The sequence below is a fragment of the Ambystoma mexicanum genome, chromosome 2p (assembly GCF_040938575.1).
Source record: "Ambystoma mexicanum isolate Mex_15411 chromosome 2p, UKY_AmexF1_1, whole genome shotgun sequence".
NCBI lineage: Eukaryota > Metazoa > Chordata > Amphibia > Caudata > Ambystomatidae > Ambystoma > Ambystoma mexicanum.
The window spans coordinates 335837328-335853023 of record NC_090923.1 but is presented as its reverse complement, the minus strand read 5'-3'; the positions used below and the strand labels follow the sequence as shown (position 1 = coordinate 335853023).

At 46.3% G+C, this 15696-nt stretch overlaps 1 protein-coding gene across 3 annotated transcripts in view; it reads left to right on the top strand.

Moving 5' to 3' along the window:
• Positions 1 to 15696, top strand: part of TASOR (transcription activation suppressor) — a 1979545-nt gene that overhangs the window by 137065 nt on the left and 1826784 nt on the right. For all 3 annotated transcript variants that reach the window (XM_069643664.1, XM_069643665.1, XM_069643666.1), the window contains exon 4: positions 15540 to 15612. In XM_069643664.1, the coding sequence (XP_069499765.1) occupies positions 15540 to 15612 (73 nt within the window). The remainder of the gene's footprint in view (positions 1 to 15539; positions 15613 to 15696) is intronic.

The following is a 15696-nucleotide window of genomic DNA, read 5'->3' as shown; positions in this document are numbered from 1 at the left end:
TAAATTTTGATTGGTACTTTTAATTGTTGCACCTGTCCTGGGATAGTAACCTCTTATTTTCCTTGACCTTCAACAGCATAAGGCAACAGCTGAGATGACCGAAATGCTTTATCAACATTCTCAAAGCCCATTGGGTTTTTAACTCAGTTTTTATGAACATGTTGTATACTTAAATAATGAAAAGCATCCCCTACAAGGCCACTGCATCACCTCATCAACATCTCAAAGCCTCCCCCAATCACCTCAATAATAGTAGTAATGAAAACTTACCCAGCCCCCCACAACATAGAAAGAAAGGAAAATAAATAAACAAATGGGGACAAGACACAAAAGGACATTACCGAAAAGGACACATTATGGATAGATCTCACCAGCCGCCCAGCGCTGCACAGCTCCCCCTAAATTCCCAGAGAGACAGTCTCCTGGGTTGGTGTAACACCTGTGGGGGTACTGATAAACCCCAAAATGTTCCACTCCTGAAGCTCAAAACCCCGACCTGAGGCTGTCACCCCACCTGCAACCCATAGCCTATCCCTCCACCCCAGGTTGAGTCGCTCCCACGCAGTACCCTGGCACCCCGTTGTTCCTGATCCATCCACCAAGCCATGCATTTGTGTAAATTGCCCGCACGCCTCCATAAACTGGGACATGTCATCATGGGCCATGTATGTGAGCTTTTCCATCAAACAGACTTTGCATACTTTCCTAAGCTAACCCGCCTTTTCCGGTACACTCGACCCCTTCCAGTTCTGTGCCACTGCTATCCTCCCCACCCAGAGCAGGGCCTCCCTCATTCTAGGAAATCTGTAGGCATCGAACCCCGCCGGTGGTATTCCCAACAGTCCCGTTAGTGGGTCCATCACTATCGGGATCCCAGTAATGCCCTTATTCCAATGAGAAGCTCTGCCCAAAAAAAAATAGGCGGGCACTCCCACCACATGTGAAAAAGCGTTCCCCGTTCACCACAACATCTTGTGCAGAGAGGTGAGACCCCTGTAAACATCTTGGAGATCCGCACCGGGTCCCCGTGCCACCCTTGGAGAATCTTAATATTATGCTCAACTGCAAGCCTAACAGGTTCCCATAAAAGACCACCCTATGCATTTTTGTGCATAGCTTTTCTGGAAGGGACCTTCCGCCAACTGTTCCTAGAAGTTAAATCTCCTCTTGCTCTTGGTTCGTGGACCTAGCAGGGCCTGGTATATTTACGAGATCATGCCCTTCCTGGAGGTCACAGTTGCTAGCGCACACTCAAAGCGGGTGAAGTCCCTCAACAGATTTCCTGCCCACTTCGGGCAATCTAACGCTTTCAGCCTAATATATTCGAAGACTCCCAGATTCTCCATCTCCAGTGTTGGGGAGAATTCTCATTTCTGTGCTTATTCCCTTCAACCTTCGAGACCCCCAGCTCTTTTGCTGGACTTTAGGACTTTTTAATTTTAACCTTGGAGCGAGTGAGACCTTTTTCTCACTCATGTGTTTTGACCTGATTTTGATTTTGTTCACTGTTTTTGAGTCTGACAAACTCCATAGGCATCTATTTGTATGACACACAGCACCTTCAGTGCAGTGTCACAGAGAAATACTTTAGATTTGTCTTCTCTTTGTAGGTCCAGCACACACCATCTTATGTGGCGTGCTAGGGGTTACCTAGTAGCCCTTTATCCTACTCTCTCATGTAACCTTTTTATGTTAACCTCACTACTTTAAATGGCTGGTGGCAGTGGTTTAATTTTCCTACCATTGTGCCTTCGTACCGCAGGCTGAATCCTCAGATGCATTACATCACCCACGGGTGACCAATGGCCCTGGTCGTCTTTTTTTTGCCATTTTTTGTTTGAGGTCTTTCTTGGGTTTTACTCTGTGCTTTGAGCCAGGTTGGAGCCCTTTGGTTTGACTTTGACAGGCTTCAGCCCTGAAGCCCGCCTCTGGCTCCAGTGTATCTGGGAAGGCAGGATGTGAGGGAGGTTCCCGAAACTCCCCTGTCCTTTGTCTCTTGGAGTGCATAAATGCACCCAGTCCTGATTGGCTGCCTGCACCCTGCTGTGTTAATGACAGCAGAGGCTGTGCATGAATGGGAGAAACCTTCTTAAAAGGTGAGGGTTTTGCGACCAGAGGCAGAGTCGACGACTGGGACTGCAATGTCTGAAATCCAGTCAGAAGCTGCAGGAGTCTCCTAAGGACCATCCAGAAGCAGGACAACCAGAGTTTGAGTCCCCTCACCAGAGTGCAGGGCCCATGGAGTGAAGACAGCCGAACCGGTATCAGAGATCCGTGACGAAGCTGTTTACTAAGTGATGAAACTGCGAAGTGCTGCTGTAACGAAAATAGCTCGTAGCTGCGGACGACCTCCAAACTACCGCCGCAGGAGCCCTCCAGACGTCCTCCCTCTTGTCCCCACGACTGAGGCTCAGGAACATGGGGTCTGCACCGCTGTAACAGGACAGAATACAGCTGGACCACTCTTCTTCAAACCAGAGGTTCTGTTTAAAGTTGGGGTACTTACCTCATTATCTTTTAGCTGTGCTCTTCTCCATTGAGATTTGCAGTAGCTTACTTTTAGAGTTGATTCCAACTCTTTTTTCCTCACAGGCTTAACAGCCTGTGACCCTACAAATGATTTTTCTACAAACACTAACTTTGTGCAAGACTTTTATGTAAGAAGTGCCTCAGCTCCATAGATTGTTTCAAATTGACTTTGGCCGCCCTGGCTCTCTGCAGACTCTTCTAGCCCATTGACTTTGATATTGATTGTCCCTCATAGGTGGTAACTTGTTTTAGACTGTTATTGCTGTGAAAGGCCAGTCTAGATTTCATTGGACCCCCACAGAGTGGCTTTAAACTCCTCCCAAAGCACATCTACTGGAGCCTTCCCCATATCATTGAATATGAAGTATTCCTTTATCTTCTGGAATAACACTTGTCCCACCTCCTTCTCTTTCATGAGAAGGTCATTACAGTACCAGCACACCTGTCTGGACCCTCTGTCCCTCATTTCCACCTCTGCTAACACCAAATCGTGATCCAACCATGGAATTGCCTCTGTAGTTTTCACCAGCGGCCAGCCAATACTCAAAGGATTTGTGGACTGCCGAGAAGAAACTGAAGGGTTTCCGTATGTCTGTCCCTCCTCCCACTCTTGCCTCTTACACACCAACAAGACCCAGGCGTTCATTGGTATCTCGGAACTTGCACGATTCCCCCCTCCTAATGCCATCCTCCCTCCCCCTTTTCGTGCTCAACCTGTCCATCACCGGGTCCAGGTCCATATTAAAATCGCCACCGACCAGGAGTATGCCCTCTGCAAATTGTTGGCAAGGCGGAGCCCCACCATCTCCCAAACGGTCCCTTGCCCTGTGTTGGGGCAGTAAATTGATACCAGTGCCACCCTCATATCTTTATCAGACCCTTCACAAAAATAAATTGTGCCTCCTCATTGCGCTCACCGTCCATCTTCTGAAACCTACACCCCTGTCCCAACAGATTAGCAACACCTGCCCTTTTTCCCCTAACCCCTGAGGAAAAATAGGATTCCACAACCACCCCTCTATTACTCATTCTCTCCTCCCCTCTAATAAAGTGGGTCTCCTGTAGACAGAGTACCCCCATCTCCTGTCTCCTAAACTCTCATCAGCAAGGACATCTTGTAGGGGGAGTTGAGGCCCCTAACATTCTGGGACCGCACTGTTGCCACAATGCTTTCACTCCCATCCTTGAACCGCTGGAATTTCACTCAGCCTTGTCCACCTTTTCCCCAAACAATCGCTCTATGCGAAACAGCACTGGCCGCAATACCACATCTTCCATCAAATGACATACATGGGATGACAACAAGACAACCACGTACAGAACCAAGGCCCCCCACCCCCCACCTTGAAATACCTCAGTCTGTCCCCTGTGAGGCCTCTGGATTCTCCCAACTTGAAGAACCGAACCACCAGGAACCCCCTCTCTCCTTACACCCCACATCTGACCCCCTAACTCCAATTTTGCAGAACCCTTCCTGTAACGGAAGGGCCCCTGTACTTCCTCTCCCCAATACCAACAACCTGAACAGCACAAGCTCTTTATTCCACCTGCACCTACAGAGCTTCAGTCGCTTAATGAACTATAGATGCCCCCCACACTTCCACACACTGCAGAGCCCCATTCCCTGGACCACCCCTTCATACTCTTCCCACCCATGTCACACTCCCGACTAAGGGGGGTTAAACTCCACAACCACCCCCTGCCCCCTTTTAGCTAAAACCGTGCCAGAGGTGATCAATCTCCCCAAGTCCTGCTACACATTCTAACATTCCCACTCAAACCCCCAAACTCTCTACCAGAGGGGTACAATGCCAGGAGCAAATGTCCCTTTCACCCAAACTGTCGCCTGTCGGTGAGATTACCCCTCCCATCCCCTTCCATAACGCCTTCCCCCACAGGAGAAGCGGGAATAGAATAGTGACTAAAATGGACGCTCAGTCTCCAGTCCACCAAGGCCTAGCACCTCTCAGAGCACCTTCGACCTTGGTGAGTGAGTATTCAGTCTATAAAATGTACAGGCACCTTGAACACTCCTCCAATTTCCCGGCTTATTATAAGTGTCCCCCAGAGTTTTATCATGAGGCGAGGGCTCCCTCTATGATATGATATGGCATTTGTAAGTCCCCACTTCTACCTGCAGCTCTTCTGTAACCGTCTGGGTGCCGTCCTCCGTGACCAGCTGATACTTCATCCCTTACCATTCAGAAATGAGGGAGAAGGGGTAGCCCCACCTGTATTGCACACCTTTATCAATCAACGATTGAGTCAGGGGGCACACTTCATGCGCCTCATTAGGGTGTAACTCAAGAGTTCCTGCTATATGGTCACCTTCGATCCATCAAACTCGAAAGAGCCCATGGCTTTCGCTTTCTCTAGTATCCGGGCTTTATGCATGTAATTAGTAACATTTCACAAGCACTGAGCGTGGGTTCCTACCACCCTCCCCTACTCAATAAAGAGACACAGGATGCCCCTCCTTTGAGTTCAGAAGGCCAGGATCTTAGCCCTTAGACCAGACTGGGATTCCCCTTCTGGCTCCTGGACCCCAATAAAATCTAAGATTGCACTGCCTCTCCCTGTTCTGACTGTCAATTTTGAGGTGCAGCTCATCTTCCCTTTGTTCCAATTTCAAGAGGCACGTGTCCAGCTGGGTCACCAGAACATCCACCGAAGCCTGATTGGCCTCTAGCCCCCCCTCCCCACTCCCCAACAGTCTCTCCTCAATATTCTCCATCTTCCCAGAGACTTCTGCCACCTTTGTACCTATCTTGGTGTGCATTCCTCTAATCTCATCCAGAATAACCTGGATGCTTCTCTTGATAGCACTGATTTCTGTGTCTGGGGCCCCCACAGAGTGTCCCCCTCCGGGGTCACCATTGCTTCCTTCCCTATGTAGCAGTAATAATCCAAGGCGTGTCTCCAGCACATCGTTCACCCAGGCCTTGCTGTCTTCATCGCCAATTGCTCTCACTCCTCCGGGGGAGGTAAGGAGGGCACTGCTACTACGCCTGCTACAAACCTCAACTCCAGGCCCGGGCCAGGATTACAACCCAGCCACCTGAATCATACAGGGCCTGTCCCACCATCCTTGGGTGACGTGGCCTGACTTTATGGGAGACACACTCTCATTGAACCCCTTCTCTTGCTTTTGATTTAAAACAAAATAAAATAAAATAAGAAGAAAAGACATAGGCTTCCTTCTGAAAACTAGCCAAACAGGTTTCTGCTGGGGGGGGGGGAGGAGGGTTGCTAGCAACAGGAGCCACAATAGATTCTAGGACACATGAGTGCTAATTGCTACCTTGGAAAACTTTGAATGGACCAAAAGCACTAAATAGCCTAGGCATCAGACTTTTGTCTGGGCTGAGTGTTAGGCAGAATTGCATACAGTACCCTCTGGGACCACCACATACAATTAGGCTTACAGGTGTGAGCAAAAACCAACCTTTGGTATAAGTCTGTACTACACAGTTTTGTGGTAGCGAGCTGAGCAGCCAAGCTCATCTCAAGAGGGAATGTGAGCAGTACAAGAGGTTACACAGAGGTCTTACAATCACAGTGGTTCAAGTAGACCCTTATACTCAAGGTTTCTTGGTAAAACACTTGTTTGTTTTTCTCAACGATTGTGTAATAAACTTTCACTAGAAGTATGCAAATTAATATACACAAACACACTCCAAAAGCAAACCAATAAGTTTCTGAACAAATTAGGTTCCCCTAAAATAGGAGCAAAATGGCATTTTAGTTACTTTCAATGGGAGCAAAAAGGCACAAGTTGGCAGAATAGATCACAAATACTTTCTTAGGCAGTGCAAATAGTTAAAGTTCACTAGAGGACTCGATTCAGTTCAATAGGCATAGGCCAAAGTCAATGGACTAGTGTCTTGGATAGGAAAGAGCAGTTCTTGAGGTAAATGGTAAAGTCTTTGCCACAGTTCTCAAAAGTAGTGTGTACGAAAAAGAATCCTATGTCAGGTCACAAGCTGATTAGGCTTGCAAGTTGGGAAAGTTCCATGAACTTTCACCGCGAGAGAAGTGTTCTCTCAATCTGGTTGGCGCACCATCTTAGTATGAAGCAAAAGATGCAGCTGAAGACGTTGGTTCCTGGCAGTTACGGCAGATCTCACTGTTACTGAGCCTCAGTCGTGGGGACAAGCGGGAGGACGTCGGGGGACTCTGGATCGTCGGAAAATGCTGACAAAATGTAGTCCCTTCAGTTCGAGTAGCTGTTCATCAAGCACACAAGCTGGTGTCCTTCCCACTGGTTAATCCGACCCAGCTTCGAGAATGGTATCCAGGTGGCTTAAGAGTTGATTGGTCCCATCAACTCAAAGGGAGAAGTCGTCCTTGAAGGGTCTTCTCTGTCGAGATGAACTTGGTAATTCAGACATGCAGCAGGGCTTCACCGGGCAAACCAACGGTCCAAGAGTTGCAGCAGCTGTCCTCTTCCAGCTCCTCTTCGGTTCTTTCATTCCAGTGGTCGACTCTGCTTTCCAGTCCAGGAGACTTGCCTTTTAAACAGTTTTCTCCCATTCATTCCCTCACCCAGCAGGGTGGCTGTCCTTGCCGGACAGTCAGCCAGCCAATCACGTCAGAGTGCATTTGGGTCTCCTAGGAGACTAAGCACAGGGAGTTTCGGGCACCTCCCTCACTTCCTGCCCGCCCCTGACATTCAGATGCCAGAGGCAGTCTTCAGTCCTGAAGCCTGCCAAAGGCATGGAAACAAAGTGACCAAACCTGGTTTGGCGTGCAGAGACAAACACTAGAAGGAACTTTCCCCAAAAAAATGACGAAAAGAGACGACCGGGACCTGTTTAAACAAAGGGGCTTAAGGCGCCATCTTCAAAAACATGGCTCCTGCGATTTTTAGCTACCGGTGTTCGCTGTCGGGAAAAATCATGGTAGTTTGTTCTAAAACCACTGCGACCAGCCATTTCGATAGAAAAGGGTAGCATTTGACTGCTACGTGAGTTTCTAGACACGGGGGATACTACTTAACTCCTTCAGCGCTCTATAGGAAGATAGTGTGTGCTGGATCTAGGAATTTAAAAAGACTAGTAAAGTCAATTTAACCTTACATTCGCTGGAAAACAGTAGTTTATCCCAGAGAAGGTATTTAAACCTTTGGGAAGTCTGAAGGCTTCCCTGTGTCACTGCACTGAGGGTGCTGTGTGACACAAATGAAAGATGATGCCTATGGAGTTGTTGAAAACTCCATAACCAAAGAAAATAAACACAGAAAACAAACAGAATTAGAAAGTACAGAGTCCCAAAGTTCAGCAAAAAGAGCTGGGGGTCTCCAAGGTAGAGAGGAATTAGCAAATTTTGAGCATTCACCCTAACATTGAGGCCTCTTACAATGGAGATTCTTGGACACGGACATGTGAAATAGGAAATCACACGTCCCCGCAAATTATACTGGGGGATTCAAAGCCAACTCAAGATCAGCCTTGGAACTATGCCCTTATATGGTGAACAATGCTGACCATTTTGGCTTTAAAGACTATTTTATTAATAAACATTTAAGACATTTATCTTTGCAGGAACGTAAAAAGTTAAGTTTAAATGTAATTTTGTGGTTTTTAATTTAAAACGTGGTAGCCTTCACTGCCATATTGGGAACAGAAATGGCAGATAATTGGACAGTTTCAGGAAAGTGTACATGATGCCACTGTGAAATTCAATATTTGTACGCCTTATGATAATCTCTACCCATGTATAAAGTTATAGAATTTTAGGTTGAATATTTATCAGTGAAATTTGCGAAAAACTATTAGACGGGCGAAACAAAGTCCTGCAGACATGAGGGTGGGACTGTCATGCTCTGCATAAAGTATGTAGTCTCTCATTTGTTAAGACGCCACACCTGTACAAATGTGTCATTTATGTCAAAACTGGATTTTAGCTAAAGTGACTGTGGGATGATCCTAGGCATTGTAAAGCCACAATATAAAGCTGATGTCATGTCCCTAAATGTTCAATCAGCTGACAGCAAGGCGGTAACAATCAACCCTGGCTAGGAAATGTGGCTGAGCTTGCTTTGGGATTCTCCAATGCCACCTGCTTGCCCTGCTTACCAGCTCCATCTAGCTGAGGTGTTGCTGTGCCGTGACCAGACCTTTGCCCAGCTGTCTTTTGCCAGGAGAGTCTGCTATCCGGTGAACCAGAGCTTTTGAATCCAGAACCGGTTGACTGTCCAAATCCACAAACTTGAGCACTGATTGTATTTCTCCATCCCATAGTAACACATAGCAAACCCCATCTTGACTCCTTTGTCTTTGCCCTATTTTCTAAACAATCCTATCCATACCCTGATAACTTGTCTAAACTGTTCTAATTCTCTGTGCTCCCTGTCCTTATTTTTCTAGTCTTAGCGCAATTCTTTCATTCACCTCATCTTGTAACTCCTTAGCAATATTTGGAATAATTTAAATTAATTCCCACATAGATCTGAATGTGGGGTCAAAGGGTTAAGTTGCAAATTAACCCGGGATCGTACTGTGTCTTTCTTTAACAATTTAGTCTGAATAATCTAGTTTAAGTAAAACTTGTCCTTTTTCTTTCCAAACCGATTTCCACTCTGGCGGCTTTATTCTACCAAAAACCGACCCTCGTTTTATCTTGCAAATCTCATCCAGTTCTTCACCTATACCCCTCCTTTCACTCTTATATTGTCCCTGTGATGTGCATCTATCCCACAGCCCAAAACCTGCATTCCACTTCAGAGTATTTCACCAGTTTTTCTGAAAAAACGTTTGTCATTTAAAACGTCAAACTAGAAAAAATTCAACTTTTCCATGTGTGATTTGACTGCACTGTTTTTTCAATTTCAACCTGCTTTGTGAGCTGTGCCTTTTGTGATACCTTACCTTTATAGTTACTAGTGATATGATAGCCCCGAGACTGTGATAAAACATATGTACATCATTATTTAATTACTTGTTAAAATCTGAGTGTCGTTTTAGGCCATTGCAAAGGGTTTTTGCAGCTTCACTGTGGGTTGAGGGAACATTGCAGGGGGAAACCTTAACTTGGGTGCTATCTATCCTAATTAAAAAAGTGCTCCTATTAATTTGTGCTTTGGATATGTCCTGGTAGAAGGTTACCCAAGTGTATTTCAGCAGTTTCCATTGTAATTCTCACCACGTGGTGAATGCTACCCAATATAAAAATTGTGTGATTATCTTTGAAATTTAAATAAATAAATACTGTTATCACCCACCGGCCTGGTTCATGGTCTATTGTGACCTGGGGTATTAGTAAAAGGGGGTGTTAGACGGGTCGGATATCGACTCAATTTAATTAGTTGAAAATAAAGAAAAATCATTCTAATTGCACGCTACATCTAAGGCTGAGGACGAAGGTCTTGGTCCGGGGTGTGACGCCAGATTCGAATCCTTCCTTTGGATTTCTGCTAAGGTTTATATACCTTCCCTTGGATAACTACTGTTTCCAATAGTAGTAAAGTGAAATTGACTTTACTTATGTTTTCCTCTTTATAGACCCAGCACACACACTATCTTACAATAGGGTACTGGAGGGGTTATTTAGTATCCCCATTGTCTAACTTCTCATGTAACATCATTGTTATGTTACCCTTTCTACAATTAATGGCTGGTGGCAGTGGTTTACTTTTTCCTACCATTGTGTGCTTTTACTGCGGGTTGTGTTCGCAGCTTGAGTACAGCACCCATGGGTGCCCATTTTGTCAAAATGGCCCTGTTCTTCTTTTTTTGCCATTTCTTGTTAGGAGAGTCCTTCTTGAGATTTACTCTGCGTGCCAAACCAGGTCCCTTTGTTCGTTTTGTCTTTGGCAGGGTTTACTGGTGAAGCCTGTGTCATGACCCTTGCCCCTGGCCCTCACTGGCAAGTCAGCCTTCCAGTTAGGGCCAGCTCAAAGGCCTTTAAAACCTCATCCAAGACTCTCTTGGAGGCAGTCCTGGCGCCTTTGGAGAAGAAGACCAACATTAGAATGGGACTATTTACTTGGGACTATTGGGTGGTTCAGCCAACATGGAGGCACACACATAGCTCAGTTACAAGGAACTGAGCTATGCAGTCTAGTCTTTTGGGTGTGGCAGGCCTGGGACTACTTTACCTGGTCTACTTTACCTGAGACTATTTAAACCACACCAAAACAGCAGAACATGCTTTGCGTTATTCTGCTGTGGGCAGCGTAATGCTCACCGTGTCCAGTTCTTTGATGCCAGCTTACCTGAAATCAAGGACCTGCAGAGAGAGAAAGAACACTACGAAACTTACCTGGCACAGTATCCTGTCTTCAATCCATCGCTGAATTCAGTTCCACTCACCTGAAGGTGCGAACTCCATCATCCGACACTGCATGCCTCCTGCAATACCATAACCTGGAAAGAGGAGAAAGAAAGACGGCATTAGTAAGCATTTAATCACGTTTCCTCCCGAATGAAGAAAGCCACACAATTCTTACCTGGGTAGTCCTCTCCTGGTCAGTATCATTGCTGGAACATTATGGCGCTCGGCGAGGAACATCGCAAGCTGCAAGGAGAGAAGAGACACAGGTTAGCAATATAAAAGGTGAAACAGCACGCACACCGCGCTTTCGCCTCCCGGCCCATGCTCATCTTCAAACTGCATGACAACACCAAAATACCTTTCCATACCTAAAAGGAAAGAAGCAAGACATTATTATTCGAACTAAGAGGAACATAAGAACTGCATATAAAGACTGTAAACCAGCAAACCTATGGAGTCGCAGCAGGCCTGGATCCCCACAGGGGGGCTTGCACCAGTGAAGTAAATTGGTCGCTGCTCACCCCCCACATCTACGCGCCCCTGCCACGAGGAGCAGGACAGAGAATCCATCTTTTACAATATTAAGGTAAGGAGAAGGCCCAAGGGGGAGGAAGGAGTTGAGGCCAAGGGAGGTGGGAAAACATAAAGACAATCTGGTATTGAATCCAGCTCGCCTATATTGCAGACCCATCTTTAACCAGAGGCCTTACCAAGGGACCGGGAGAGGGTTCGAGAGTGCAAATCATCCAACCAGGGCGTGAGTGACCGCTAGGCTGCGAATGAATGGGAACGACTTGCATAAAAGTTGAGCTCTTTTGCAAGGAAGGCCGAATCGACCACTCGACGAAGGAACTAAAGAAAGAAACTGGAAGAGAAGCTTGCTGCACCTCCTGGACCGCTGGTTTTCTCAGTGAAGCCCTGCCACAGTTCTCAAGCTCCTATTTCGACATCGACAAACTCGACTGAAACTCCTCTCTGCTGGCTGTACTTCCATTGCTGCTGCAAGAACCGAGTGCCAGGGGACAGGAACACCAGAATCAAGTGCATCGTTTTAAGGGGTGACAAAGCCTGAGCTACCTCAATAGAGTGCTGGACCCCAGAAGCAAGGAAAGTCCACACTGCGTCCAAGAACTGCGGTGGTGCTATTTGGGAGTAGCTGAAACCGCGAAGTGCCGCTGATCTGAATGCGGCCATTGCTGCCACCGACCTTCAAATCGTAGTGCAGGAGTCCCCAGACATCCATCCTCTTGTCCCCACGACTGAGGCCCAGGAACAACAGGATCTGCAGGAACTAGAACAGGAACAGAAGCCAGCTGGAACAGTTTCTTCAGACCAAAGGTACTGTGAACAAAGGGATACTTACCTCTTGTGTGCGTAGCTTGCTTGCTCTCAGTTGAGACTTGCATTGGCTGCGCTTTGCAGAGTTGCTTGCAACTTTGCCTTTCACAAGCCTCCCAGCTTGTGGCCCAACAGTGATTTCTTTTTACAACAAAACTCACTTTAACATTGTGCAAGACTTTTACCTACCTTCAAGAAGTGCCTCAGCTCCCCTAGACTTTGCTAAAGTGACATTGGCTGTCCTGGCTCCATGAAGACTCTTCTTAACCTCTGACTTTGTGTTTAACTATCCCTCCAAAAAGTCATACATACCTTACTTGTATAGCTGGGAAAGGGTTAATCTACATGGCATTTGGGGGGTTCAAAGGTGCTTACCTGTTTTAGAAACGTGTTAACAATTGTTTCCTTCCCTAACCTTTTCCTTTTTGCCCCAACTTCAGTATTACCATTTAAGTGTGAAAAGTGATATATTAATGTCCACATGTGTCCTAACTATTGAAGTTAACTCAGAGTGTAGGAAAATCTGTGTGCCATCCAAAAACGGTATCTACTTATTTTATTGAACTGAAGGATTGTATTTATATTGTACCAATTCCTCACTTCTAAAGAAGACTTATTTTAAAACTGACTGTTAGATTAATAAATAATTATTTAATCATGAAACCTTGAGTATAAGTGTTATTTGATTACTTGTCATTGTGAAACTCTGTTGCAACCCTACAGCTTACATTGTCCCCTCTTGAGGTAAGCCTGGCTGCCCAGTCACTCTACCAACTTGTGTAGTACAGGCCTATACCAAAGGTTGGGTTACCTATTGCCAAGAGGACAAGGCTGGTGTAGTCTCCCACAGGTTTACTACAGACAATCTTGCCTAACAATAACACAGTCGGGTCTATCAGTTTCTCCAACTCATCGGCTATGCTGTACTCGTTGGCGTTACTTTGCTGTCAGAGTCAAGGACTGTACCACAGGGGCAATCACTTCTCTCCTCCTTGGCTATCAATGCGGGAGGGCCCTGTGTACCTTTGACACGCTACAGTGTTCCGCAGCTGCAATCCCCAGTCTTATGTTTCTTTTCCTTGAGGCTTCTTCAAAGTCACGGTTTTGAGTTGAAAAGGGCAAGGGTAATTCCCTCCTTGCAGTCCTCTCTGATCTCGCCTCCTTTCTCCTCGGTTTAAACTGTCATCTCGGAATTGCTGCTTCCTGGTGAGTTTTGCCTTGATCAGAGTGTGCTTTTGTGCTCCGCCTTTTATCCATGTGGGAAGGGTGATGGAATTCAGGTGTGTGTAATTATCAGTAATTGCCTGAATGCCTGACCCCTTGATTTGAGACATGTCGGTTATACAGCTGTGTTAGTCCATTGTCGCTCACAATGATTTGTCTGTGAGAAAGGGTTTGTGTTAGAAAAGCAGGGGAGGGGGGGTTGAGTTTCTAGATGTCCTACCGGGTAGAAGGGATAAAAGGTATTATAAGGAATGGGATACCACATCTCAGCCTTCAGTGTCCCACTTCCACTCCCTGAAGACACCCCATTCAGGTGATCCTCCCGCACTGGTCCACCCCCAGGAACTGGATCCAATAGCGATGTCCGTGTCCTGGCCACCTGGATGACAGATCCCTGGGGACTAGCGCGTGAGACACCTTCAGGTTTCTCACATAGCCCAAACTACCACACCTCACTCTTCCTCGTCACATTTCCCAACTAACTCCACCTCTCTTCCTCGTTGCAGTACCCCATTAACTCAACAACACTCATTATGGTTTTCCACTAAGCCACTCCCACTCTTCTTCATCACAGTCCCTTACTAACTCCACCTCATTCTTCGTCACAGTCCACTACTAACTCCCCCTCACTTGGTCTGTCCCCCACTAACTCCACCTCACTCTTCCCACTCCGTCCCTAACTATCGTACCTCATGCTTCCTCATCAGTCCTCCACTAACTTTACTGCATTCTTCTTTGTCACAGTCCCCCACTAGCTCCTCCTCAATCTTCTTCGTCAGTCTCCCACTAACTCCATCTCACTCTTCTTCGTCACAGTCCCCAACCCCCCACCTCTCTCCCTCGTCACAAGACTCCACTACACACAGTACAACACAAACTCCACCTCGCAGTCCCTCACTGACTCCACCTTGTTGCAGTCCCCTACTAACTCCACCTCACTCTTCCTTGTAGCAGTACCCCACCTCACTCTTTCTCATCGCAGTACACCACTGCCCCACCTTACTCTCTCAATACATTCCCCAACGGACCCATCTTATGCTTCCACCTTAGTCCCCAATGACACAACTTCAGTCTTCCTTGCCAGTCCCCCACTAACCCTGCCTCGATCTTAGTCTTCACAGCCCTCTACTACCACCATGCCACTCTTTGTCACAGTCCCCAACCTTACTCTACCTCGTCACAGACCCCTACTACCACCAACTAACACTTCCTCTTCACAGTTCCCAACTACCCCACCTCGCTCTTCCTCATCACATTCCGCTCTTCCTCATCACATTCCCCTTTTTTTCATCACATTCCCCAACTACACAAGTTGTCTTGCTCATCACAGTCCCCCACTAACCCCAGGTCGCAGTACACCATTACTAATCCCTTCTTATCAAGTGGACAGAAAGAAAGATTGAATACTTGATAAACCCAATGTTGCGTAGTTCAAGAACAGATATTGGTAACAAATGATATGATATTTGGTATGTTATGAGAAAAAGACAGAACTACAGGTTTTTGGGAAGCCAAAGCGTAAAAACCGCTGGCCAGATAACTACCAAATAAGAAACAATTTGGGCACTATGCGTTGACTCGATTTCCGGGACAGATGTGGGGTGAATCCGTCCAGCAGTTTAAAAATATTTGAGCCCCCTGCTCCCCAACAAATGGGTAAATCTCTCGTGATGCTTAGCAGCAGAGACTTTTTAGAAATGAAAAGCAGCCAATTTTCTTTTGATCAATGCGAACAATGACTGGTAATACCTGGGGAAATGCGAAAATGAAAAGTGCTGAAAAGGCTAATTGGAGGAGGAAAAAGGACACAAACTCATTGGTTTGATGGGTAGTGGGAAAAAGAACACCATGTGAATTGGGGGAGTTGGCGGTGGTCTGTAAAGCCAGATACAGTTATGGGGTAGAACATTTTCAGCTTATTAGAAGTGTGGGGGTAATACCAGGGGAATCGCACGAGATTACAGTGGCAATGCACTCGGAACAGGAACTACGTCAGACGAACCAAAAAGTGATGGAGGGTAATGGGAGAGGGCTAGTGACTGAAAAAAACAATTGAAGGGAGTGAGGGGGGACCAAGAAGAGATGCTGGCCCAATTGATGTTCCGTTTTTGGTTTGGCTGTTCTGTGTTCTGTTTTTTTGTCCATGTGTAACTGTATTTGTTTGTTTTATTTAGGTTCAAAATATATGTGAAAAAGGATTACATGTAGGGCACTCCAAAGTAACAATTCTTGGAAATCCTTCTATGGGTAAAGTATTCTGTTTCCTTCTGGTCATTTTTGCTTGATTTGAATTATGATATGTTTGTTTTTATTAAGAATAATATCAGGGAC